The following is a 26,237-nucleotide window of genomic DNA, read 5'->3' as shown; positions in this document are numbered from 1 at the left end:
CAGATGAGGCTGTGGGCAGGGGCGGAGCCAGGGCGCTGAGGGGCCAGTGCCGATCCTTGGATCCCTGCCACATAGAGAGGGGCTGAGATGCCCGACCTCACCGGGCAGCTGGGAGACATGAGCCCCATGAGGGTTGAGGGAATAGGGCTGAGGCGCATGCGGCCTCTTCTACCCCCGCTTGCTGATGCAGGAGCGCCACGGGAAGAGCTCTGCGGCTGATGCTGTGTGGGCCGGGGCAAGGCCTCCCCTCTCTGTGTTTCCGGGGCCTCCTGGACCTCCTGGGCAAGGAAGGTGGTCTCTCGTCCACACCGCCTCCTGCACCTGAGCTGAGGGCACCTGTCTCACCTTTTCACCTCTGCCCAGGTGCACCCAGGGTCTCCGCATCCCTGTCCTGGGAGCGGGTGGGCTGTGTGGCCAGGGGACTGCAAGGCTTCTGCTGAGTCTTTCGGAGTTTCCAGGTCATCCCCACAAAAGGCCGCTGGAGAAGTGTCTGCAGGTGTGGCCAACCTGAGGTGCCCTGAGTGGGGTGAGTAAAGGAACCAGGCGCCGACAGCGCAGCCCCATACATCCCATCCTCACCTGGGAAGGAGCTTGGCTGGGGCGGTGCTACAGCGAGTGTCGGAGCTGCAGGGGGTCGCTGGGCAGGGCCTGGCTGGAGAGAAGGTCCCTGGGGCAGAGATGCCTGGGGGCAGTCCCCAGGTCTCCTTGTACCTGTTGGCTGGAGAGGGGTTTCCCAGGGGAAACCAGAGCCAGTCCCCTGAGGGGAGGGAGATGGGGATGGGCCTTCTCAGCCCTCAAGGGCCAGGGTATCCCTGCAGCTCTAGAGGCCACCATGCAGGATGTCCAAGGCCCCCGTCCCAGAAGCCCCGGGGATGCTGAAGACCGGCGGGAGCTGGGCTTGCACAGGGGCGAGGTCGACTTTGGAGGGTCTGGGAAGAAGCGAGGCAAGGTAGGGGCAGGCCCCAGGCCTCAGGTGATGTCCGGCTTGACCTGGAACCCATGAGCCCCCATTTCCTTCCCTGGAAGCTGAGTGCCAGGGTCCTCCTCACCCCTGGGGGCTGCTCCCCTGGGGCCGTATTCAGAGCCCCCAGACAGGCAGAGTTCCAGAGCTGGAAGGAGTGGCTCTGGCCGGCCTCCTACCTCCCTGCAATAACCGGGACCCCTGAAGTCCCCCCGAGAGATTTGGAGGTGCAAGGTCAAGTGCATCCAGGGCCCCACCTCTGTCCAGCGCCCTCGGCTCACTGAGGGGGATGCCAGCCCAGAGAGGGGTCAGGACTGCCCAGGTCACACAGCAGGTCAAGGGAGGACTGGCCCAGTCCCAAAAGGGATACTGGGGGCCACTCTCCTGCTACCTGCCCCCAATGCCCAGCACCTCCCCGGTACCCCCTGTGTCCAGCCCCCTTGATGCCCAGCACCTCCCAGTGCCCAGTGTACCCCCATGCTCAGCACCTCCCCAGTGCCCCCTTTTGTCCAGCCCCCCCCAATGCCCAGCAGCTCCCATGACCTGCGCCCCGAAAGCCCTGAGCTGCAGACCTGCCTTGCAGTTTGTACGGGTGCCGAGCGGAGTGGCCCCGTCTGTGCTCTTTGACCTGCTGCTTGCTGAGTGGCACCTGCCGGCCCCCAACCTGGTGGTGTCCCTGGTGGGTGAGGAGCAGCCTTTCGCCATGAAGTCCTGGCTGCGGGATGTGCTGCGCAAGGGGCTGGTGAAGGCGGCTCAGAGCACAGGTGAGGCCCCACCCAGCACGGGCAGTGCTCGCACCCACACGGCAGCCCGACCCCCTGACTCTCCCCCCACCCGCCACAGGCAGCGCTCCCACCCCACACGGCAGCCCGACCCCCTGACTCTCCCCCCACCCGGCACAGGCAATGCTCCCACCCCACACGGCAGCCCGACCCCCTAACTCTCCCCCCACCCAGCACAGGCAATGCTCCCACCCCACACGGCAGCCCGACCCCCTGACTCTCCCCCCACCCGGCACGGGCAGTGCTCCCACCCCACACGGCAGCCCGACCCCCTGACTCTCCCCCAACCCGGCACGGGCAGTGCTCCCACCCCACACGGCAGCCAGACCCCCTGACTCTCCAGACCATCATGAGAACATTTCCCGAAACTCTCAGCCCGTCCTCTGCAGTACCCACAGGTGCAGCAGTGCCTACGTACTAGACCAGGACCTCCCCCAGCTGGGCCTGGCCCTTCCTTAGAGCTGCCCCCTCCACTAGCAGGGCCCATGGGCTGCCATGAGATGTCCCTGCTCCCACTCACCTGGGACCAAAGCACCCGGGTGTATACAGGGTGGGACCCCTTGGGGAAGCAGTCGGGCCGCCAGCTGCAGGGGCCAGAGTCCAGTGGCTGGGCTGTTTTTTGAGGCAGCTTGGCCTATACAACACCCAGGAGAAAAGGACTTGAGGTTTCAGGATCCCTCACTAAAGAAATGACTGTGGCAAACCCAAAGAGATCTTCCAGCCAGACAAGGGCCAAGGGCTTTGTCATTTGGGAAAACATCCTGGGATTCTGGCCCAGCAGAGGCAGCTGGACAGAGTTGTGTCGGATTTGTCCCGGAGGGAGCCGGATGGGGGGACTGGACCCCAGTTTGTGGGCTCCAGGCGGGATGGGGGTGCCACTTCACAGGTTCTGGGCCCAGCCAGTTCTGCTGCTGAGCAGCCTTGGGTGGGTGCCTTGCCCTCTCTGGGCCTCGGCTTCCCCACCCCACCGTGAGGCATTCCCCAGCACCCACCCCTGGCTCCCAGGTAACTGGCTGCTGATTGGGCCTAGGGGTTAGGGCGTGGGGCCAGCTAGGGAAGACCTGGGGCGTGCGTTACAATGAGGCCCTCCTCCATCCCCACAGGAGCCTGGATCCTGACCAGTGCCCTCCGCGTGGGCCTGGCCAGGCATGTCGGGCAGGCCGTGCGCGACCACTCGCTGGCCAGCACGTCCACCAAGGTCCGTGTGGTTGCTGTCGGCATGGCCTCGCTGGGCCGCGTCCTGCACCGCCGCATTCTGGAGGAGACCCAGGTGCACGTCCAGCTCCCAGCACCACGACCGCTGGGGGCCTGGAGGCAGGGGCTCAGAAGGGTTTGGGCAGCGGGCAGAGCTCTGGGAGGACAGGACTGGAGCTGGAGGAAGAGCAGGGAGTGGGCAGAGCCAGCACACGGCCGGCAGGTGGCAGTACCGCATAGGGAACGGCCAGTGTAGACTGTGGCGCGGGCCCTCACCCCCTCCTGTACCACACGGGCCCAGGCCCCAAGCCCTTTCCGAGCCTGGGCAAGCAGCTTCCGTCCCCCATGCTGGGGTCTGTCTAAGGCACTACCGAGGGAGGCCCGGGCAGCCCCTGGTGGATGTTTGGACGCCAGCCCCAGAGTCGGGAAGGAGGTGCTTCCGGCAGCCTGGGCTGTCTCCATGGTTCTGTCCAAAAGAACCCGCTCCCCACCGCCCCTGCCCCTGACTGTCGAAGGAGGGTCCCCGGGCCCCAGCTGTTTGTCCCTCCTTTTGTCTGAAGGGTGGGGAAACCAAGGCTCAGGCAGAAGCCTTGTGCAGGGCCCCATGGCGTGGTGTGCACGGCCTGGCAGGGAGGATCCCGCAGCGGGACCCAGCCCAAGCTGCCTCTCGAGGGCTCAGCCTCGTCTCCCTGAATGGGCGCAGGAGGATTTTCCCGTCCACTACCCGGAGGATGACCGCGGCAGCCAGGGCCCCCTCTGTTCACTGGACAGCAACCTCTCCCACTTCATCCTGGTGGAGCCGGGCCCCCCGGGGAAGGGCGATGGGCTGACGGAGCTGCGGCTGAGGCTGGAGAAGCACATCTCCGAGCAGAGGACGGGCTACGGGGGTGAGACCCGCCCCAGCCACCCAGGGAAGCTGTTGGTGGGCAACTGCCTTGGGACCCAGTGGGGATCCAGGGACCCGCCTGTGGGAGGGTGGGGGTGACCGCCAGGGAGAAGGGGGAGGGCTTCCCAGGCAGAACGCACCCCACATGCCTGAGCACCGAGACCTGGGCCGTGGGGGCCTGGGAGGAGGAGCTGTCTGGGCAGAGTGGTGGAGGAGGCACAGCTGGACAGAGTGGCTCTGACTGGACAGTGACATTCCCACCAGAGCAGGTGCAGTTCTGTTTTCACTGGGCCTTGCCGTGGTCACAGGCTCCGGGACTCTAAGAGGCAAAATGAGATCTGTGAGTTGAAAGAGGGCTACTTCCCGCCGCCAGGCGTGAGGTATGCTGCCGCCAGAGGGCAGCGTCACCCGAGAAATGGGCACCTCTGGCCAGTCGCACGTTCAAAAGCTGGACTTACTTAGAAAATGCTAGTGTGTAAATAATATTCATAAACAAAGCATATAGTTATTTATAACATCTATGAACAATATACAATATTTAGAAACAAAATTGTAATTTCTTGGCAAGGCCAACTGAGCCCTGTTTTTTTTTTTTTTTTTTTTTTGAGGCAGAAGCTCACTCTGTCCCCCGTCCCCCAGGCTGGAGTGCAGGGGTGCAATCTTGGCTCACTGCAGCCTCCACCTCCCAGGTTCCAACAATTCTCCTGCCTCAGCCTCTCGGGTAGCTGGGATTATAGGCATGTGCCACCATGCCCGGCTCTTTTTTTTTTTTTTTTCCAGTAGAGACGGGGTTGCACCATGTTGGCCAGGCTGGTCTTGAACTCCTGACCTCAGGTGATCTGCCTGCTTTGGCCTCCCAAAGTGCTGGGATTACAGGCGTGAGCCACTGTGCCCGGTCAACTGAGCACTCTTCAGAATTGAAAACACAAAAGTCTCGTCAAACTCTGGGGACATAGGCAGAGGGTCTGGCTCTGCTCTGCGGAAGCCCCGCTGGCCCAGACACCGTTTGGCCAGGCCTGATTTATCCTCCAGATTCAATCAGGAGGCACCTTTCAAAGTCAGGGGCCCGCCTGGCAGCCCAGTTCCCTGTGGGTGATTCTAAGGCACCTCCAGGCAGTTCACTCCCTCACAGAAGACAGGGGCAGGTCCAGGCCTCTCTGGGGGCTTCACATATAGACGTCTCATTTCCAGCTTCTGTTTGGGGGAGAAACCTGAAGACTCCCTCCTGTACCTCTTCAGTTTGCTGAGTGGTCAGGCGCAGCCCGCCCAGCAGAGCTCCCTCGATGGTCAAGATGCTGCCTCTGGCATGCTCAGCATGAGCGCGTGCAGTGTGGCGGTGCACCTGTGGGGCTGGGTGCTCCGTTTCTTCCACGTCACTTTGTGTTTTAACAGCCATATGCCAGCTATTGCCACAAAGTGTGCGTGCTGGGTAGTGCAGGTTAGAATTGGAGCCCTCGGCCCTCATATGGCGGGGGCTGTAATAAGCAGCCTGTGTCACGTGGCCCAGACGAAGCCCACACTTTGTTTGGAAGAGCCAGCTTTTGGCCAGAAAATGTGGTGGCCTGAGAGCCTGAGATCCGGGTGGTCACCCCAGGTAGAGGGTCCTCAGGCCTCATGGGTGCCCCGTCCACAGGCACTGGCAGCATCGAGATCCCTGTCCTCTGCTTGCTGGTCAATGGTGATCCCAGCACCTTGGAGGTAGGGGCCTGGCTGAGGCCCCCTGGCTGGCCGAAGCCTTGTGGAGGGGTGCGGTGGGTTCCGGGCACCCCTGGGACAGGGCTGGAAGGGATGGGGGCACCCCTGACACCTGCATCCAGATGTCGTCGGGCTAATCTGGGGTCCGCTCTCCCCTCCCTCCCCATCTCAGAGGATCTCCAGGGCCGTGGAGCAGGCTGCCCCGTGGCTGATCCTGGCAGGCTCGGGGGGCATCGCCGATGTGCTTGCTGCCCTAGTGAACCAGCCCCACCTCCTGGTGCCCAAGGTGGCTGAGAAGCAGTTTAAGGAGAAGTTCCCCAGCGAGCATTTCTCTTGGGAGGACATTGTGCGCTGGACCGAGCTGGTATGTGCTGCCCCCTCCCCTGTCCTCCCGACCCCTCCTCCGGGGGTGGGGCTGCTCCTCCGGGAGAGTTCCTGCAATGCAGCCTCCAGCCCACTCCTCCCACCTCAGGCTGCTGGGCCCCCTACCCACTCTTGCTTCAGGCCCACAGGGAGCAGAGAGACCCAGGCAGCCCCTTGGTCTGCGGGTGGTCCCAGGCCGGGCCCGGTGGGCAGTGAGCATGCAGGCTGCAAGGCTCACCTGGGGACGCTGCCTCTGCCCCCGTCCTGGCTGAGGCGGCCCCATGGGGGCTCTGTTCCGGTGCCCAGCTGCAGAACATCACCTTACACCAGCACCTGCTCACCGTGTACGACTTCGAGCAGGAGGGCTCCGAGGAGCTGGACACGGTCATCCTGAAGGCGCTGGTGAAAGGTGAGGGCGGGCAGGGTGGGCACGGCAGGCGCCATCGGGCGGCTTCATGCTCAGAGCCGCTTTGGGGTTTGGCAGCCCGGCCAACGTTTGTGACGCTCGGCCGCCTGCCCCTTCCCAGGAAAGATGACACATGATTCATGAAGCTGTCTGTATCTGGCAAGTTTTATGACGTGTTTTTACCACAACTTAAAACTATACTTAAAGCTCTCAATTCAGTGGTATTTTTTTTGGGGGGGGGCATTGTTTTTTGTTTGTTTTGGTTTTCGGTTTTTTGAGACGGAGTCTCGCACTGTCGCCCAGGCTGCAGTGCAGTGCTGCGATCTCGGCTCACTGCAAGCTCCACCTCCCAAGTTGAAGTGATTCTCCTGCCTCAGCCTTCCAAGTAGCTGGGATTACAGGTGCCCCCCACCATGCCCGGCTAATTTTGTTTTTGTATTTTTAGTAGAGACGGGGTTTCACCGTGTTAGCCAGGATGGTCTCGATCTCCTGACCTCGTGATCCGCCCGCCTCGGCCTCCCAAAGTGCTGAGATTACAGGCGTGAGCCACCGCACTAGCCAATTCAGTGGTTTTTAGTATATTCGTGAGGTGGGGCGACCATCACTTTTATCTAATTCCAGAAGCCTTCATCGCCCCAGAAAGAGCCCATACCCCTTGGCACTCACTCCCCATTTCCCCCAGCCCCTGGGAACCATCGATCTGCTTCCTGTCTCTATAGATTTGCTGACGGGCATTTTGTGTCCATGGTTCCCTGCAGGCAGCGGGAGGATTTGACGGTTCATCCGTGTTGAAGCATATGCCATTCCATGCTTCATTCCTTTTGTAAGGCGGAGTCAGGTTCCAGCCTGTGGACAGACCGTGGTTGATGCATCTGTTCACCCGCTGATGGAAATTTTTGATGAGCATTTGATGTGCTTTTTGCTGGAGACGAACGCGTGCTGAAGGGCTGGACGCTGGCAGGCAGACACAGCCCCAGCAGGGAGGGGCGCTGCTAAGCAGGGGCTGGGGACACCTTGAGTGAGGGGCCGCTCTGGAAAGGGTGTCTGGACTGTGGGTGGCTCTGGGTTTAGAAACCTCACCAGGACAAGGAGGTCAAAGAACCCCCCCCCCCCCCCGTTTAGGAACTCCCCCGCCTCTTCTCACCAGTCTCAGTTTGGTCCCAGTGGCCTGAGAGAGGCACCGTAGTCTTACGGGGTCCATGGTTGTGGAGGCTGAGGCTGGTGAGCCTCACGTGCGAGTCTGGTGAGGACAGCGGTTTCCAGCAGGCGCACCCAGCCCAGGTGCTGCAGGCCCCCCTTGAGTGACCCTGGTGACCTCACCAAGTCATGGCCAAATGCCCTTGCCCGTGGAGGAAACGTGTCCCAGCTTGCTCCCCCGACAACATCCAGGAAGGGTGTCCTGGACCTTCAGTGCCAGGAAGTGGCCTCGAGGCCCAGGTGTTAGCTGGGGTACCCCCGTTGCAGCCGAGGAAGTTGCCTCACATGGGTGCAGACGGGCCGTCCCGACGCAGACCAGGGCAGCACGCCTTCTCCTGCGGTTTGTACAAAGTCTCGTGCCTCCTGCTGGTGCTCAGAGGTGGCGCATGTGCCCCCTCAAGTCCCAGCGTGAAGTTCCCATTTCTGCGTCTCTAGGCAGCGCACGTTTGGGGACCCTGTGCCCCGGCTCTGTGAGGCCCTCAGCTCCGCCCTCACCAGTGCCTGCCTGCTCTGCCCACAGCCTGCAAGAGCCACAGCCAGGAGCCTCAGGACTATCTGGATGAGCTCAAGCTGGCCGTGGCCTGGGACCGCGTGGACATCGCCAAGAGTGAGATCTTCAATGGGGACGTGGAATGGAAGGTGCCTCCCAGCCCTGCCTACCTGCCTCCCCATCATGGCACTGCCCGAGCTGCCCACGCTGCCTGCTCCTGCACCCTGCGTGCTGCTTGGCTGAGCCCGTTCTGCCCAGCTGTCCCAAGGTCCGGGGCAAGACCAGGCCACGGTTCTGCCCGGGCTTCTGCCTCGCTCACTGGCCCAGGCAGAGCTGGCTGGGTGCCGGCTGTCCCCAAAGCCCAAGGGGGGTTGTGACACCCTCAGCATTTGCTCACGACTGGCCCCTCTGTGCCCGCCCCAATGCAGGGGGCAGGCTGGGGTGCAGGAGAGCGAGAGGGTCTGCGTGACCTGGCCCTGGGGATGGATCCCCATGCTCCCTGCTCTCTCCTTCCTTGGACCCCCTCCTCCTGTCTCTCGCTCACTCTCTTGTCCCCCTTCCCTCGGGTGCCCATGGCCACCAAGTCCTGTGACCTGGAGGAGGTGATGGTGGACGCCCTGGTCAGCAACAAGCCCGAGTTTGTGCGCCTCTTTGTGGACAACGGCGCAGACGTGGCCGACTTCCTGACGTATGGGCGGCTGCAGGAGCTCTACCGCTCCGTGTCACCCAAGAGCCTGCTCTTCGACCTGCTGCAGCGGAAGCAGGAGGAGGCCCGGCTGACACTGGCCGGCCTGGGCACCCAGCAGGCCCGGGAGCCACCCGCGGGGCCACCGGCCTTCTCCCTGCACGAGGTCTCCCGCGTACTCAAGGACTTCCTGCAGGACGCCTGCCGAGGCTTCTACCAGGACGGACGGCCGGGTGGCCGCAGGAAGGCGGTGAGCGGGGGCTCCGTGGGGATGGAGGGCGAGGCTGGGGCCGCAGCAGGAGGCCGACGCCCGTGTCCTCCAGGAGAAGGGCTCGGCCAGGCGGCCCACGGGCCAGAAGTGGCTGCTGGACCTGAACCAGAAGAGCGAGAACCCCTGGCGGGACCTGTTCCTGTGGGCCGTGCTGCAGAACCGCCACGAGATGGCCACCTACTTCTGGGCCATGGTGAGCCCAGGCCGTGGGCCCAGCGCGGGGGCAGGGGAGGGGCGGCCTCCTGAGACCAGGTCTCGTAGGGCCAGGAAGGTGTGGCAGCCGCACTGGCCGCCTGCAAAATCCTCAAAGAGATGTCGCACCTGGAGACGGAGGCCGAGGCGGCCCGAGCCATACGCGAGGCGAAATACGAGCAGCTGGCCCTTGGTGAGTGACCGGCGGCTGGGGCCAGGCCCGCGCGGCGGGGGAGGATGTGATGGAGGGGTCAGACGAAGGGTCCTGGGCCTCGCCAGGGCTGCCTGTTACCACCGTGGGGCTCCAGGTGCCCTCAGGGGCCTCCTCTGTAGGGGAGGACAGACGGCTCTGCCGGGGGTGGAGGCGGCCCCAGACCCTGAGTGTAGGACCGCTGTGCACATGGTGAGGAAGATACAGCCTCACACCCCGGGCATACACTGGGCCCTGCAGTGGGACGAGGGACGTTTAGCGTGGCAGAGGCTCCCTTTGTCCTGCTGGGGGAGGGACAGAGCCGGAGAAGGACGGAGGTTCAGGAAGGGCCCGGAGCAGGCTGGGGCGGGGAGCAGAAGGCCTGGCTGGGCCCTGCGTGTTGAACGCAGGGTGTGGCTGCAGAGCCCAGGTCTGGGCAGGGGATGGAGGAGGGGCGTCGGGGGCCGGGCCGGGCATGGGCATCTCGTCCTAGCGGCCAGGGCCTCCGGGGGGCAGACCTCTTCTCCGAGTGCTACAGCAACAGTGAGGACCGCGCCTTCGCCCTGCTGGTGCGCCGGAACCGCTGCTGGAGCAAGACCACCTGCCTGCACCTGGCCACCGAGGCTGACGCCAAGGCCTTCTTTGCCCACGATGGCGTTCAGGTGAGTGCCAGCTGTCCTCGAGGGGAGCTGCCAGGGGGTGGGGTGGGCGGGCGAGCTGGGCCCGGCTTGAGTTGACTTCCCAGCCTGCAGCTGCCCTGTCACTCCCGTCCTCAGCACAGAGGGGGCGGGGTGGGGCTTCTGTTCCTGGAAGACGCCCACCGGGCTTCCTCCACCAGGCACACTCCTCCTGCCTCTGGCCTCAGTGGAAGTGGCACTTCCTCCTCTCAGTCCTCCCCAACCCCCAAGCCCAATCTTTTCCCTAGTGAAGGGTACAGCAGCTCAACCCACACCCTGGGATGAGTGGCCCAAGGAGCACATGCCCACCAGGACGGGGGCTCCGGGAGGGAGGGCTGGGCTGGGCACCCCTTCAGCTCACGTGGGCCAGGCACCTGGGGGAAGGGCATTCCTGGGGCAGGGCGCAGCCTGGGCAAAGGTGCAGAGTTGGAGCCAACAGTTTTGCCTTCACCTCAGGCCTTCCTGACCAGGATCTGGTGGGGGGACATGGCCGCAGGCACGCCCATCCTGCGGCTGCTAGGAGCCTTCCTCTGCCCCGCCCTCGTCTATACCAACCTCATCACCTTCAGGTGGGTCAGGCCTGTGAGCTGCCCGGCCGGGGCAGGCAGCAGTGCGAGTACCGGAGCTACAGGGAGGGCCTGGGCATCGCAGGTGCTGGTGGCAGCCTGACTCTGTAGCCCCCAAGTCCAGCCTCCCTGCGGGTCCCACTCCCCACAGCCCCTGCATCCCAGTGGGCACTTTGATGGCCACGCGCCTGGAGCCAGGCAGGAGCCTCTGGGAGCCCTTCCTGCGGGCCCTGAAGTCTCCTGTGCTTGCAGTGAGGAAGCTCCCCTGAGGACAGGCCTGGAGGACCTGCAGGAGCTGGACAGCCTGGACACGGAGAAGAGCCCGCTGTATGGCCTGCAGAGCCGGTGCGAGGCACAGGGCCGGGCAGGGTGGAGGGGACTGGCGGGTGGCGGCTGGGAGGCTGGACTCTGGTGGGGCACCCGGCTGGGCGCCAGCCTCACCACTGCAAACTTCTCTGCGGCACAGGGTGGAGGAGCTGGTGGAGGCGCCGAGGGCTCAGGGTGACCGAGGCCCACGTGCTGTCTTCCTGCTCACACGCTGGCGGAAGTTCTGGGGCGCTCCCGTAACTGTGTTCCTGGGGAACGTGGTCATGTACTTCGCCTTCCTCTTCCTGTTCACCTACGTCCTGCTGGTGGACTTCAGGCCGCCCCCCCAGGGCCCCTCAGGGCCCGAGGTCACCCTCTACTTCTGGGTCTTTACGCTGGTGCTGGAGGAAATCCGGCAGGTCGGTGGCCACACTAGCCTGGGTCCCCTCCACTCTGCAGCTTCAGGTTGGGCAACCTAAGCTGGGTCCTGCCCTCTTGGGGTGGGGCTCCCCAACTGTAAAACAAGAACAGCATGGGGGCCTCCCATCTTCCCAGTCACCAGCGGCCATGATCCTGGTCAAAGACCGAGCCCTGAGCCCTGCTCCAGACTGAGCATGACCATGGTCTCCCTCATCAGAGTCTGAACCCTGACCTGTATCACGGACTGAGTCCAGACACTGCATAAACTGATCCCTAGACCCTGGGCACAAAGAGGCCCTGGCCCCAAGTGGAGACTGACCTCACCTTCTGTCCCCAGACAGCCCTGGAATAGCTTCAATGGACCCCTAGTCCCACTGGTAGCCTCGGCCCTGGTCATAGATGGAACCCTGATCCTTACAGATCCAAACTTGTCCAGGTAGGGCTGTCCCCAGCGAGGGCGGCTGGACAGCTGTCAGTGGACTGCCCGCCTCCCTCCCAGGGCTTCTTCACAGACGAGGACACACACCTGGTGAAGAAGTTCACACTGTATGTGGGGGACAACTGGAACAAGTGTGACATGGTGGCCATCTTCCTGTTCATCGTGGGTGTCACCTGCAGGTCTGTGGGGCCCAGAGGCCGTGTGGCCTCAGGGCAGCTTGTGGGCAGGCTTCCAGATGAAGCCACTCAGGTTGGGTGTGGCGGTGGCACTTGTGGTCCCAGCTGCTCAGGAGGCTGAGGTGGGTGGGTCACTTGAGCCAGGGAAGTTGAGGCAGCAGCAAGCCGTGATCACGCCACTGCACTCCGGCCTGAGTGACAGAGCAAGACCTTGTCTCTTAAAAATAAATAAACAAAAGATGAAGCCACTCAGGGCCCAAGGAGTCCTGGCCTGGCCCTGGCCCTGCCCGCAGCCAGCATGCTGTGTGCCCCTGGGGAAGCCTCTGCCCCTCTCTGGGCCCCGCAGCCGCATCAGCCTCCCGTCCTCCAGGATGCTGCCGTCGGCGTTTGAGGCTGGCCGCACGGTCCTCGCCATGGACTTCATGGTGTTCACGCTGCGGCTGATCCATATCTTTGCCATACACAAGCAGCTGGGCCCCAAGATCATCGTGGTAGAGCGCATGGTGAGCCCCCGGGGGCCCTGGCCCTGGAGGGACAGCAACCCCCTGCCTGGGCCCCACCCGGCTGGCCGCTGACGTCCCTCTCTCTGCCCCTGCCCCGTGGAGATGAAGGACGTCTTCTTCTTCCTCTTCTTTCTGAGCGTGTGGCTCGTGGCCTACGGTGTCACCACCCAGGCGCTGCTGCACCCCCATGACAGCCGCCTGGAGTGGATCTTCCGCCGAGTGCTCTACCGGCCCTACCTGCAGATCTTCGGCCAGATCCCACTGGACGAGATTGATGGTTTGCACACAGCCAGCGGGGGCAGGGGCAGGGAGAAAGTGGAGCCCTGTGCGCACAAGCCCTGGGCATGAGGCTCTCCAGAGAGGTCTGTTGGGGCCATGGAGACCCCAGCCTGGAGCAGAGATGGGAGAAGTGGCTGAGGCCTGGTCCCCAGGCCCCCCACACCCCAAAGGGCCAGGCCTGGTTCCCGAGGTAGAGGCAGCTCCAGTCACGGAGCCCCGACCTGGGGCCTTGGGCTGGGAAGGAGACACAAGGAGACCCCAAGGCAGCCAGGGCTGCCTCCTGCTTGGGGAGGCCAAGCAGCAAGTCTTGCTCTGGCGGTGGTCTATCGGTGGGGAAGGGATAGGCAGGCACTAAGGGCACAGAGTGGGCCCAAAGGCTGTCCCAGCCATCATCCGGGGTCTGGGCCCTCCAGCTCTCCTCACAGCCCCTGGCCTCTGCCCTCCCACAGGGCCCTGCTTGGCCTAGGGCACCCACCAGAGCCCCTACGCCGTCCTGCTGGCAAGGCCCCTTCGCCATGAGGCCGCTCCTAAAGGCACCCTGGCTGCTCCTGGGGACCCACCCCAATGTGTGTGTGTGGCATGTCCATGCCTGTGGGTGTCCCCAGGCCGACCCCTGTAGCTGGCTGGGGCTGGTGGAGGCTCTGGAAACTTTTTCATAAGCCAGTGCAGTGGGGAGGGGGTGGGGGTCAGAGCCGCTTGGCCATGGGGGCCTCTGTAGTGATGGGTTGGTGGGGAGCTCTGGGGTGGGGCAGGGACCTGTGCAGGCCCCTGGGATGGCTGGGACTCAGTGAGGAGCCCCAACCTGGAAAGGGACGCACCCCTCTGGGAAGGTGGACCAGCAGCCAGCCCGCCCCTGGGGCCCTCGAGGGGTGCCGCAGACTTGGAGACCCGGCAGAGAAGGTGCAGGGAAACATTGCTCAGGCGGTGTCAGGCGGCTGGGGCTGCCCGGCACGGGGCAGTCGTGGCACAACATGCTGCCCAGGCCTGACCCCGACCTCTGTGGAGCGGCGCTCAGGACCCTCGATAAATATTTGTTGAGGGGATGACGGCCAGACCGGAGCAAACACAGGCCTCTGGGGACAGGCGGGGGCGACGCCGTGATGGAAACCGCCTCTCCCAGCGCGGCTCATTTCCTTGGGCTGTTTTCTCAGCACCCGCAGCCCCTCCTGACATTTTGGTGTTTGCTCATCACAGGCATTCATTTTCCAGGCCATTAGTTTAACCAGACCCTGCCTGCCTGCGACCCCACCTCGCCCTCACCATACGGCCTCCAGCACTGCCCGTCCGCAGGGCCCCTCGGGGCAGGAGGAGCTCTAGACGGGCGCCTCCAACCAGGGCAGGGTTGGGGGTCCCCTCTTTCTTGAGTGGCTGCATCTCTGGTGGGCCAGTCTCAGCGACTCGTATGAGGAGACAGGCCTGGCCATAGCCTCCTTCTCGATGGGAGAAGGCAGGGAAACAGACTCCCGAGGGGCCCCTGCTCCGAGTGCTGCCTCAGGGAGGTCTGCGGTGCTGCGGGGATCCCAGAGCCCTGTGCTGAAACGCCTGCAACAGGGCCAGCCCCGGCCGCCCACTGAGAGTCTCAGACTTGTCACTTCCCCTCCCTGAGCTGCAATTCCTTGGGCTCCGTTCAGCTGCCAAGCAAGTATCTGGGCTCTTCAGGTTGAACCCCAGCCACTCACTGTGAGCCAGCCCCTCATGCTGCTAGGCAGAGAGTTATTCACTAACACATGCTGGGCTGAGAGGGAGACTGAGGCTCAGACAGTTCCTGTACAGCCTGCAGGTCTCCTCAGAGCCCAGAACAGACCCCTGCCCCACTCTGCACTCGTGCCGAGCCGGAGCTGGGGTTGAGCTGTGGTGACGAGCTTGTTCTCTGGGTCTCCAGGCCCCAGGGACAATTTAATTTCCAGCCCGGCCTGGTGGCGCCTTCCCAAATCACAGAGTCGGGGAGGGTGTGGGGGTCTCATTCCTCAGAGCTGCTTTTATCAGACAGATTTACGGCTTCACAAACAGGCTCTCCAGGCTGGCCCCGGCCCGCTCCTCCAGAGTGCGGGGAGGAGAGGGGTCATCAGTCTGCCCAGGAACAGATTCATGGGCTGGAGGTGGCCAGGGCGGACAGAGGAGGGGCAGGCCTAGGGTGGGAGCGTGGGGAGGGCTGGCGCTCACTGACTGCCAGTGCACACACAAACACTCAATAACTCACACACGGGCCAACGCGTCACACTAACTCACTCGGGAGAAACAAGGCAGGAATTCTCCCTAGGAGGGAGAACGCACCCCTCCAGCTCAGGACCCAGGCACAGAGGCAGGAACCCGGGAACAGGGAGACCCCCCAGAACCCACCGCAGGGCAACCTGGAGCTGGCAGGCACTGAGATACACTTGAATGTTCCTGTGTGTGTGCCAGTGTGCTCACACGCAGACTCACACATGAGCATGTGTGCCAGGCACATCCAATCACATGTACAGGCTCATACAGACACACGCCAGCGTGCAGGCTGGGGAGGGAGGAGAGAGCGGAGCTCCCATTCGGATATGGAGGGGATATGTGGTCCTGGACGGCCAGGGCATGCTCTGGCCTCTGGCTGGGACCCTGAGCACCCTGACGCCCACTGCGGCTCCTTCCTCCCTCCTCCCTCCTCCTGCCCTGCAGGCTGGGGTGGGGTGAGGGTCCAGGGTTGAGCCCTACAAGGGAGAAGCAGGTGTGAGGGTCTGGTTTTAAGGGACTGGAGTGAGATCTGCCACCCCTCCAGGGTGTCCCTGCCCAGGGCCAAGGGAGCTCAGCCTGCAAGCTCCCAGAGTGTGCTGCCTGAAGAATGTTCTTGACTTGAGTGACCCAGTGCGGGATCGGTGCCCTCAGGGCTTGCAGCAAGCCCTGTCCGGAGCCTGCTGGCTCAATACATTTTGGAAAGGTGGCGGAATTACTCCCCAGCTTGGGGTATAATCACAGGCATTAGTGCTGTAGAGGCTCTGAGAAGTCCTGCGATAAGGACCCCATCTCCCTTTCCTCAGCAGCTCTCCCCAAACCTTCAACAGCAGAGGCTTTTTTCGGAGGAGGGGTGGAGGTTTTAACACATGCAACAACCAGCAGAAACCTGGGTCCCATGACCCCTCTGTCCCCCACCTTCCATCCCTCCAGGGGTCTTGGCTCTACTTCCAGGGCCTGTGATCTTGGCTGACTCCAGCCCCTGGTGGAAGCTCAGCAGACATGGCAGAGGGGGCCCAGGGTGGGGCTCACCACCCGTCTGGTTCTGGTTTGCTGTGATGGGGGTTTCACTGCTAAAACCCAGGCCGTCCTGGGTGAACTGGGACAGTGGGTCACCCAACCAGCACCCCTGTCCCCTGGGTTCAACACCAGGACTAAGCGCTCTATCTCGGGGCATTTGCCTGAGGCCACCCTTGTGGCTGCCCCCGGTCTGGTCCCCACAGCACCCTTGCTTTCCAGAAGCCCGTGTGAACTGCTCCACCCACCCACTGCTGCTGGAGGACTCACCATCCTGCCCCAGCCTCTATGCCAACTGGCTGGTCATCCTCCTGCTGGTCACCTTCCTGTTGGTCACCAATGTGCTGCTCATGAACCTGCTCATCGCCATGTTCAGGTGACTCCACCCAACCCCTGGAGGAGAGAGCCCTGGAGCGGAGGGAGCAGAGGGTCATTCCCCAACACCGCCTCCTTTGCAACCCACCTGGTGTGCCGCAGAGGGTGGGGCTTGGTGCCTCAGGGCAGATAGAAGGTGGCATAGCCTGGACTGCGGGGCTTTGCCTGCCCAAGACCGGGAACTCTGTGGGCCACCCTCCCAGTCCCAGGAAGCAGGGCCTGGGTCTTTGGGGGACCGGTGCTGTGGCAAGAACTCTGGGCTTGTCCAGGAGAGCAGAGTGGACAGGGGAAGACCCAAGGAGAGTGGACCCCTCGTGACACACCCCAGAGGCAACGCAGAAGCAGTGCTGGGCCTCGGTTTCAAAAAGGGCTCCCCAACAGCAATCAGGGTGCAGGGGGATGCGTCCCCCAAGTGGTCGTGGGGAGCCGGTAGGTGATGGCTTGGCTGTGCCCCTGCAGCTACACGTTCCAGGTGGTGCAGGGCAACGCAGACATGTTCTGGAAGTTCCAGCGCTACAACCTGATTGTGGAGTACCACGAGCGCCCCGCCCTGGCCCCGCCCTTCATTCTGCTCAGCCACCTGAGCCTGGCGCTCCGCAGGGTCTTCAAGAAGGAGGCTGAGCACAAGCGGGAGCACCTGGGTGAGGCTGAGCACAAGCGGGAGCACCTGGGTGAGGCTGAGCACAAGCGGGAGCACCTGGGTGAGGCTGAGCACAAGCGGGAGCACCTGGGTGAGGCTGAGCACAAGCGGGAGCACCTGGGTGAGGCTGAGCACAAGCGGGAGCACCTGGGTGAGGCCAAGGTGGCGGGTCCCAGGGCGGGGCTGTGTGCCGGAGGCAGGTCTGGAGAGACCTGGGCCCCTCCTCAGCCCTGTGGGTCCTCAGCTGGGCTCTGTGCAGGCTGGCACAGCTGAGCCCGTCCCCCTGCAGCTTGGCCGTCCTTGCACAGGGCTATTCTTGCCCTCCATCCCCTGGCTGGGCCCCACTCACTCCTTCTACCTGGCCCACCTCGCCCCAGGACCAGGCCTGGGCTCTGCCACTGAGGCCCACATGCTCTAGTAATGCTGGCTGCCACCCGGCTTTCCCAGAGAGAGACCTGCCAGACCCCCTGGACCAGAAAGTCGTCACCTGGGAGACAGTCCAGAAGGAGAACTTCCTGAGCAAGATGGAGAAGCGGAGGAGGGACAGCGAGGGGGAGGTTCTGCGGAAAACCGCCCACAGGTGCGGGGGCCTGTCCTGATCACTGGTGGGTGGGGCTGTCTTTAAGCGGGGATGTGCCGTTGGCGCCAGTGACAGAGGATCTGAGCTGGGAAACTGAAGCTGAAGGGGTAGGGGCAGGGCTCTGGCCGAGCCCAGGGGCCTAGCTTTCCAGCCTGACCTGTGCAGGACCCTGCTGGGACGCCTGGCCAGGCAAAAAGGGAGCGTGCACAGTGACCGTGGCACCCTCCCTGCTGTGGTCTCAGGAGTGGGACTACCCACCCCTGGCTTTCCTCCAGCCCTGGCTCCAGGGGCCTGTCCCCGACTGCCTGCCTTGCACCATCTTGCTGGGTGGTGTGCCCAGGCAGGGACGGCACCCCAGCCCTACTGGGAAGGCATAGAGTGCTCTGTACCTGCACCAGGTGCACTTTGAGGGGTCCTGGTGCCACCAGATCTGGGCATGAGGGAGGAAGGGAAAGGGCCAGGGCACCCCAAACTCGGGCACACAGGGAGGCCTGGGGGGATGGGGAGGCTCCCCACACGCAGAGCGCCGCGTGGCCATCCACAGCCTGACCGCCTGCTCCTGCCGCAGAGTGGACTTCGTTGCCAAGTACCTCGGGGGGCTGAGAGAGCAAGAAAAGCGCATCAAGTGTCTGGAGTCACAGGCAAGCAAGCCCCGGAGCTCCTCTCCCTGATGGGAGGCGGGTGGCTGCGTGGGGCTCCTGGGATGGGTCCACAGCCCTGCCCGGTCACTCACAGAGATGAGGCAGACCAGAGCCAGGACAGGAGCACCCCAGTGGGCAGAGGAGCGTCCTGGGGAAGACAGGCCGTCCCCACCTGTGCCTCCTCCCACCCTGCCACTTGGGAGGCTACAGCCTTAAATGAGGGGTCTCACATTGAAGACCCCTCGCCTTTCACTCTACACGCCTCACGGGAGCCTCACTCACCCCTGCCTTTGAGCTGTAGCTCCCAGAGGGAGGAGTCACAGGGCAGCGGGGGCCCTGGCAGGAGAGGGGAGATGGGGAGGCTGCCTGTCCCCTGCTGTCCTGAGACAGCCCTGGAGCTTCCCGGACGTGTTTCCCTTCTCCAGATCAACTATTGCTCGGTGCTCGTGTCCTCCGTGGCTGACGTGTTGGCCCAGGGTGGCGGCCCCTGGAGTAAGTCTGTTTGGGGAGCGTGGGATGAGGGTGGGCATGGGCACCCACTCTGCAGCGGCTGGTGGGAGCAGCTGGGGGGCCGTAGGCTGTGCTGTGTGCTCTGCCTTTCCTGCCTGGCCTGGGAGTCTCAGGAGGCCTTGGCTGGACACGGTTCTTCAAGGTGGTGTGGGTGCCCTCTGATGGAGCCCCTGCCTTGGCCAGGGCCGAATGTGGTTCACTCAGACTCTTGAGGCTCTGCCTGGTGTGGGCCCTATTGGGCTGTCCTGCTCAGCAAGCAAATGGGCCCCTTGGCCTCACGGGGGCTGCTTTCCTAGTCCCAGGAGTGCAGGCGGAGGCCTGGTTGTCTCTGGGCTCCCCATCTTCCCCAGGCTGGCCTGTGGGGACTCACTCTGAGAGCCACTGCGTCCTAGCCCTTGCCTCTGAGCCAGCTACCTCTCCCCTTCCTGGGCCTGCCTTGCTGGTTCCCACCGCTCAGGGGGGCCTTCCTTCCCAGCAGGCTCTCAGCACTGTGGCGAGAGAAGCCAGCTGGTGGCTGCTGACCACAGAGGCGGTTTAGATGGCCGGGAACAACCCGGGGCTGGCCAGCCTCCCTCGGACACCTGAGCTGCTTGGCCTGCCACATGTGGGGCCACCTCTCCTCAGCTGGCCACCCTGCACGTTGTGCACTGACCTTTGCCGACCTCCAGCGGAACCCCCCAGGGGGCACCAGCCCCCCAGCAGACAATGGCCCTCCTGGTGCCTCACCACACACCCTCACCCAAAGGAACCGCTCCTTGTCCCTCCTGGCCTCCCCAGAGGCACAGCAGTGTCACGGGGCTGTCTCCCCTGACAGGCACAACTCCCTGGGCAGAAAACGTGCCCCACCGCGTCCCTACCTGGAAACTGACCAGCCTGCACTGTGGAAAAGCTGGCCCTGTGGCGTGACGGGGGAGCACCCCCATCCAGACTGCGAAGCTGCTCTGGGGTCTGCACCCACCCCTGCCCTGACTTGTGTTGCCTGACAAGAGACTCATCTTTTTTTGAAACACTAGTGGTTAGAATTTCTGTCACTTAAGACCCAAAAGTTCCTTTGGGGCTCAGGTGACTGGCTCCTGGAAGACAGGGCTGGGCATCCACTGCATCTGTCAGCTGTCCCCCTGACACCCAATGGCTAGTACAGCACACACTGGTGTTTATGGCCCCAGCACAAAGCCCCTCCTGGCACCAGTGGCTGCTTTATCTTCAGTGGAGCCTGGAAAACACTGTACCCCACATGGCCAGATAAAACTGGACCCCAGGCTCAAACACCTGCCCACTCACCCCAGCCTCCTCTGTCCACACCCATTTTGTCATCTCCCTTTCGCTTCCCAAGCTGTGGTCTGCACTAGGCCTGGGGCTGATGGCATCATGTGGGCTTTGGTTGGGGGAGGGCAGATTCTGTACCCACTCAGGCCCATTGAGGGCACTCACTGGACACCTGCCACTGAGCCACAAGCCCTGGAGGAGGCCTGGGATTTCCAATTCTCGCTGTCACCTGGGTGATGTGCTGGTGAGGGATGCAGGTGCCAGCCACCCTCGAGTGGTCCGGCACCGAGGGTCAGGTGTGGGGAGCTCTTGCTGCCGACTGAGCCCTTTGGGTAAGCAGGGCCCAGATAATACACAAAGTCTCAGAAAGACCCAAAACCTTTATTGTCCCTACCAGGAAGCCACTGCTTCCAGCCCACACCCCACACCCCAGGAGCTTCAGCAAGGTCTCTGCTTGGGAGGATGCCGCCCAGAGCTGCAGCCAGGGCCACCGGTGCCACCTACAGGCAGCCTGCAGGCTTCCTCCCATTCCAGCTAGGCAGTGGCCAGGCTGCCCCTTGACCAGCCCCACTGGGAAGGCAGCAGGATGGCAGTGGCCAGTGGGGTCAGGCTGGGCCATCTCCCTCTCAGACCTCAGCACCTGGGTCCTCGGGGCTGCTGCTCTTGTTCCGGAAGTGGTCTCGACTCCGCTTCCTGCTGCCATGGAAGCCAACAGTTTCCACCGGCGGGAGACCTGGCACAGACCCACTGTGGACAGACCCTGACAGTGCCTCCACCTCCTGCAGGCCTCCATGGGGGCTGCCCCACTCCTCAGCCTCTGGGCTCCCGGGCCCGGCCAGATGGGCCAGCTCCACAGGGCCCTCGCCCCTGTCTGTGGCAGGATTCCCAAGGCCGCCCCTGCCCGGCTCTCCCACCTTCCCCAGGACCCTCTTCCTCTCGTGTCTGGCTTCGACCCCTCGGACTGGTTTGGTGAAGATGACCCTCCCCTCCCCACAGCTGGAGGGGTCCTGGTTGAAGGAGGACACGCAGTCAGTGGGGGCAGCCAGGCTCTGGGAGCCCAGGAAGGCCAGGGCGGTGGCCTGATTGCTCTGCTCGCTGACCTCGGTCACGTCTTCCAGGCTGTACTTGGTCCAGCGCTCGGGGTGTGCCACGTAGTCAGGGACCGGAGGCACCCTTGGTGAGGCAGGGCTCCAATGGGCCCTGCCCAGGCCTTCCACTGGAGACCGGCCTGAGGGTGCTAGGGGCCGCTTGAAGCCTCCATTGTCACTCATGCTGGTGTGGGCCACAGAGGATGGAGCCCGTCTGGCCGCCCCCTCCAGGCAGTCAAAGATGTCACGGCTGCGCTGGGAGAAGGTGGAGCTCATGCCTCTCAGATGGAATGGCTGCACCGTGGCTGGGAGGAGGCCTGACGGGGGTGAGGGCGGCTCATCAGGACCTGAATCCTCCTCCCCAGGCAGCCCCATCGGGGACAGTGCTTCCACTTCAGCACCACCAGGCAAGCTGAGGTCAGAGTCCGAGTCACTGAGGGAGACTGTGTCGGAAGGCAGCGTGTCATACTCCGTCCCGTGCTCGCCCTCCACGCTGGGGGACGGCTCACCTGTTTCTGCCTCAGCCATGCGTCCCCAGGGCCACGCCACACCTAAACCAAAACAGCCCAGAAAGTTTGTTTCTCAGGAGGAACAGTATTGAGAATGAGTTCCCCCTGCAGATCCACTGCCCCCGGACAAGTGGAGGGTCAACTGACAGAACCGTCCCACACAGGGTGGAGTCCCGCCTCCCCCTCCAAGCCCTCCTCTCACCTCTCTTGGCTGCTGGGTGCCAGTGGTTGACACTGGAGTGTGATTGGACAGCCAAGCGGGCCAAGTGGACGGAGCCCTGATGAAGGTCCTCAGCGGCACAGGCGTGGTCGCCTCAGGCCTCAGAGTGCCCCGGCACTGCCTCTGTTCAGCTGCTCAACTGCAGGTGGGTGGGGTGGGGGAGAGGACCAACCTCAGACCGGAGCGCACATGTGTGAAACAGGTGCCGGGCAGGACCGACCTGAGCCTGGGTTTTCGGAGCCCCTGACAGGTTAGGACCCAGGGTAGGGACTTTTGACTCGTTACCTCATTTAATCGTGCCAACCCTCTGCAGGCAGGCTTGGAGCTACTAAGCGATTTTGGTAGTAAGCAGCCACCCAGGGCTTGAACCCAGGGCTGAGATCAGGCAGGAGGGCCACTTATAAGCTGCTTGCTGTGCTGGGTGAGCAGTCGTATTCCACAAAGAGCGTGCACCTTCCTGATCCACGGGGAAAAGATTTGCTCCTATTTGCTGGAAGATCCCCGGGAGCTCCCAAAGAATCTGCAGCCAAGGCCCTAGCATCTGAGAGTCAAGCTCTCAGGAAAGTGGGGTGTCGACCATCACCTTGAGCAGCCCTGTTAGGCAGAGGTAAATCCCCCCAGCTCCTGGAGCGACCTCCAGTGGCCTTCCTCCTGTAACACTCAGCATATACCCTGCCTTTCCAGCTGGGCAGACAAGTGCTGCCTCCTGCACCCATTTAGTGCTGGAGTGACTGGGTGCCTCAGCGCTTGAATTTCCAGGCAAAAAAGACAGCCCAGCCACACCCTTCTGCACTGTCCTCGGCCACCCATCCACTGACTACCCTCCTGCTACCAAAACTCCTTGCCCGCCCAGAGTGACCTGTGTCTTGTGCACCCAATAAGGATGGGGTCAGGGGTACTATTAGGGGCTCTTAGTGCCCCCCACCAGGTCGAACACAGGCAGGACCTCAATTCCTCTGAGGCGCCACCTCAGTGAAGAAGCCACCCCAGTGAAAGGGGATACCCAGCACCCCCCACTGATGACCGTTTTAAAGCTGGCAGGAACGGGGCGGGGGAAATAATTTGCCCAAGTCACACAGTATGTTGCAGACGAAGCTGGAGTTCAGCCAGAACCCTGCTTCCCAGATTCGCACTCCCGTCCTCTGCAGCGGAACGCCGCCGCGGCCAGAAGCAGCCTGGTCAGCGGGGCACTCCGAGGGGGAGCGGGGATCGGGCTGCAAGATAGGGACTCCGGTAGTCCGTTTCTCGGGGTTCTCGGCGAAAGCCGGCAACGAGTGGAAGGTAGAGTTGACTCCTTCATGTCCGTAGGCTGAAGGAAGCCGTCTCTTTCTCCACATGAACGCAGAGCCCGGCCTTTCTCCACTATATGTGCCAGCCAGACCTCCCCGCCAGAGAACAAACGAACTCTCGGTGCCCCTCGGCACTGTCCAGTCGGGCTGGACAGGCCCGGCTCCGGGCCTCACAAGGATGCTGTGGGTCCCAAGGGCCCGGCCGCGAGGTACAAGGGTCGGCGAGCACAGCGGGGCCTTCGAGCTCAGGTATTAAAGCTGCGCTCGGTGACCTCCCGGAGGCTCGGCAGGCCCGCGCGGCCCGTCCTCCCTCACCACAAACCTACCGGCTCAAGGCTGCTCGGCAGTCTCCATCTTGGTCGGCGCCGCACGTCCGTGCGGCGCGCTCAGCCCTCTGGGAAACCGAGTGCTCTGCCGGCCGAGCACCACGGCTTCCGCGCCTGCAGAACTACAGCTCCCACAAGGCACTGGGCCGCCGCTCCCGACGCCTGTCGGGACGTGTAGTCCTGTGCGCATGCGCTCGCCCCTCTACTCCACGCCACGGCCCTTGGGTCCGGCTCGGAAGCAGCCCCGGAAACGACGGCATTTGTTGGAGAAACAAGACCGGAATTGACCAAGAACAGGAAGAGGAGGGGCCAGGCCTGCAATTCCCAGAATGCTCGAGGGCTAACCGATAGCCAGGCTGGCTTCCCGTGGTCTCAGCGCCACCTGCCGGAAGCCGCGAGAACAGCGGCCGCCTCAGGCAGGAAGTGCGTCATCTCGCACGGAGGACGAATGCCGTTCCCGGCACTTCCGGTCCTGACCGGAAGCGGTAACTGTCACTCCTGCTGGGCTTTGTCAGTGCACCGAGGCGGGGCTCCCCAGGATCCCAGGTCCCGCTCAGGCCAGACGCAGAGGCAGTCCCAGCCCGCGATGAGGACGCGGGGTCGTGACCGCTGGGCCACGGGTAAAGGGGGCAGCCCTGCTGGACCTGCTGGCTGGGCCGACGCTTTCCCACCCCTAGGGGTTTGCTGGGCCCTGGCCGCAAACTTGTGGGGCGTCGTCCTCGGGGCCACTGCCCGTCCACCCTCACACCCTTGGGCCTCAGCTCTGGTGCATTGGTCCGGGCTCCGGGAGGCACTGAGACGTCCCCCTAGGGCGCTGCAGGGAAGCGAGGGCCAGGCCCTTCCAGGTCCCCGGTCCTCCCGAGCAGGATGGAGGCCGCTGAACGCTCCTCAAGCTTCCAAGTCAGCCGTGGCTGGGTGGGCGGCAGCAGGGAAGGTTTGGGCTCCGCCATGCTTGCGAGCCAGCAGCCTGGCCTCGCGTGTCCGCGGCAGGGGGCAGGTCAGCTGCCCGACCTGAAAGGGAGGACCCAGGGCTCAGATTCTCCCTGCGACAAGCCGCGTCTTCCTTGGCCACTGGGCCCTAGATGGTTGGCACCTTGTGCCCCTTCTCAGCTGGGAGAGTTCCTGCCCCACACACTCAAGGATTCTGAGTTCCCCTTGGCTGCTAGACCTCTGGTCCCTCTGAAAGGCTCGAGAGAGAACTCCCCCAGGGCCTGCTGTCCTGGCATCCGCTGGAAAATAGGATTCAAGGACCTGCTGTGGCTCAGCCTAGAGAAAAGAAGGGGAAACAGGACCCACTCCTCGGCCCCCGGTCTGCTGTGCACCTTTGGGATTCCTTATTTCTTAAACTGCTCTTCCCTCCCCACAGGGAACACAGCGGAAAGTAGAGAGGGGGCTCCTTGGACCATCCTGTTCTCCCAACCAGTGCAGGCTTGGAAGTTGGGAGCAGCAGGGGAGGAGGGCCTGCTGAGAGACTCTGTAACCCCCTAAAATGCAGGGCTGGGGACAGTTTCCAAATTGGCCTGCAAAGAGGCTGCTGGGAGCCCTAGACATGAATTCCCAGGCACTCATTTCCTCCAGGGAACAGTGAAATGTGCCAGCACCCCCTCCCCACAACTAGGGAAAAGTAGCCTAACCCACAGCAAGCCCCACCCCACGATGTGGGGAAAGATAGGAGAGTCTAGACCAAGCCCACTGGCTGGAGGTGCTCAGACAAATGGAAAAGGACGGGAGAGTGCAGGGGCTCCTTATTCCCACAGCCTGTCTGCCCCCAACCACCGCTCGCTGGTGGGCTGGGTGGGCTCCCTAGTAGGATGAGGTCTTTCTTCTCCAGACCCTTTGAGATGTGGCTCAGGCCTGAGCCATCAGCTCCTCAAAGGAACATTTACAGGTAACAGATGGGCAGGGCAGAGACCCTCAAATGCTCAGGAGGGGGCCGTGTGTCCATCCTTTACCACCCCTCAGGAGGAAGAGGAGTCCTGCAGCGCACCCAGCCCCTACCCCAAGCCCATCTCACCGCATTCCCTGGCTGCCCGACCCCTCCTGCCCACCTGCTTACACTGTGTGCCCAAGGGGCAGGGTGGAAGTGGCCGCAGGCAACACGGCCTCTCCCAAAAGAGAATACAGAGAACGCTCCCAAAAAGGGCCCTTGCTACCTGGCGTTGCTCCCTGGTTTAAACCCAAAGTAAAATTGTAAGCAACCCCAACCAACTGAATGGGCACCTCTTGGCCAAATGCATTCTAAAGTAAACCTGAAAAGCTTGTTCAGGCCATGATGACTGTGGGTGGCCGAACGTGCCTCATAGGCACAGCTGACCAGCATTCACATTAAAACAGAGACCTTAGTCCAGTGTGGTGGCTCACACCTGTAATCCCAAAACCTGGTGTGTCACGTGAGGTCAGGAGTTCGAGACTAGCCTGGCCACCGTGGCGAAACACTGTCTCTACTAAAAATACAAAATTAGCTTGGTGTGGTGGTGCATGCCTGTGGTCCCAGCTACTCAGGAGGCTGAGGCAGGAGAATCGCTTGAACCTGGGAGGTGGAGGCTGCAGTGAGCTGACATCACGCCATTGCACTCCAACCTGGGTGACAAGAGCAAAACTCTGTCTAAAAATAAAAAGACCTTAAGACTCACAAACAGACTCTGTAGTAATAAGATACCAACGTGACAGCAGGCCCTGAAAGAAACCGAAGTATTTTACCCCAAAATATATTTCTCTGATGCATTTTGAAATGGCCCTGCAAAGCTGTCTCTTGGGAAAATCTACATTCTATAGAGAATCCGCCTCCATTTCCAGGTCTATTTCCTGATCCAGGAGAGAATTAACTAAGATTCTGGTACCTTTTTAAGTCTGATAAGAAACATTTACAATCTGGCGGCTTCATCTGCATAATAAT

At 62.7% G+C, this 26,237-nt stretch overlaps 2 protein-coding genes across 3 annotated transcripts; one reads left to right on the top strand and one right to left on the bottom strand.

Annotated features, from left to right (window-relative positions):
* The first annotated feature begins 832 nt into the window (after window positions 1-832).
* On the top strand, window positions 833-19,647 carry TRPM5 (transient receptor potential cation channel subfamily M member 5). The gene is made up of 24 exons (XM_055355157.2): window positions 833-949; window positions 1,545-1,725; window positions 2,847-3,013; window positions 3,641-3,824; window positions 5,457-5,521; window positions 5,691-5,882; window positions 6,188-6,290; window positions 8,005-8,123; window positions 8,559-8,909; window positions 8,983-9,123; window positions 9,192-9,315; window positions 9,829-9,974; window positions 10,446-10,558; window positions 10,808-10,900; window positions 11,022-11,280; window positions 11,781-11,899; window positions 12,267-12,399; window positions 12,502-12,676; window positions 16,120-16,273; window positions 16,732-16,913; window positions 17,360-17,492; window positions 18,061-18,133; window positions 18,559-18,625; window positions 19,122-19,647. Exons 1-24 carry the CDS (start codon window positions 833-835, stop codon window positions 19,226-19,228), a joined length of 3,498 nt encoding a protein of 1,165 aa, XP_055211132.2. The 3' UTR covers window positions 19,229-19,647.
* A 624-nt stretch (window positions 19,648-20,271) lies between these two features.
* Window positions 20,272-26,026, bottom strand: TSSC4 (tumor suppressing subtransferable candidate 4). Of its 2 annotated transcripts, XM_019036896.4 has the most exons (4): window positions 23,342-26,026; window positions 21,709-21,865; window positions 21,507-21,548; window positions 20,272-21,314 (listed from the first exon to the last, which is right to left on the bottom strand). In XM_019036896.4, exons 3-4 carry the CDS (start codon window positions 21,523-21,525, stop codon window positions 20,536-20,538), a joined length of 798 nt encoding a protein of 265 aa, XP_018892441.1. In that variant the 5' UTR covers window positions 21,526-21,548; window positions 21,709-21,865; window positions 23,342-26,026; the 3' UTR covers window positions 20,272-20,535. The 2 variants fall into 2 exon arrangements, with proteins under 2 accessions (XP_018892441.1, XP_004050489.1); XM_004050441.5 differs by having other exon boundaries at window positions 20,272-21,548.
* Between the last annotated feature and the right edge of the window lie 211 nt (window positions 26,027-26,237).

This window comes from Gorilla gorilla, chromosome 9, assembly GCF_029281585.2.
Source record: "Gorilla gorilla gorilla isolate KB3781 chromosome 9, NHGRI_mGorGor1-v2.1_pri, whole genome shotgun sequence".
Taxonomy (NCBI): Eukaryota; Metazoa; Chordata; class Mammalia; order Primates; family Hominidae; genus Gorilla; species Gorilla gorilla.
This window is presented reverse-complemented; position numbering and strand designations above follow the sequence as displayed.

Excerpts from the sequence above, each read along its gene's own strand:
- TRPM5 (XM_055355157.2), top strand. The coding sequence starts at position 833 with ATGCAGGATGTCCAAGGCCCCCGTCCCAGAAGCCCCGGGGATGCTGAA. Across the intron at positions 3,825-5,456 it reads GCAGAGGACGGGCTACGGGG|GCACTGGCAGCATCGAGATC; the intron begins GTGAGACCCGCC and ends CCCCGTCCACAG. Across the intron at positions 10,901-11,021 it reads CTGTATGGCCTGCAGAGCCG|GGTGGAGGAGCTGGTGGAGG; the intron begins GTGCGAGGCACA and ends TCTGCGGCACAG.
- TSSC4 (XM_004050441.5), bottom strand. The coding sequence starts at position 21,525 with ATGGCTGAGGCAGAAACAGGTGAGCCGTCCCCCAGCGTGGAGGGCGAG.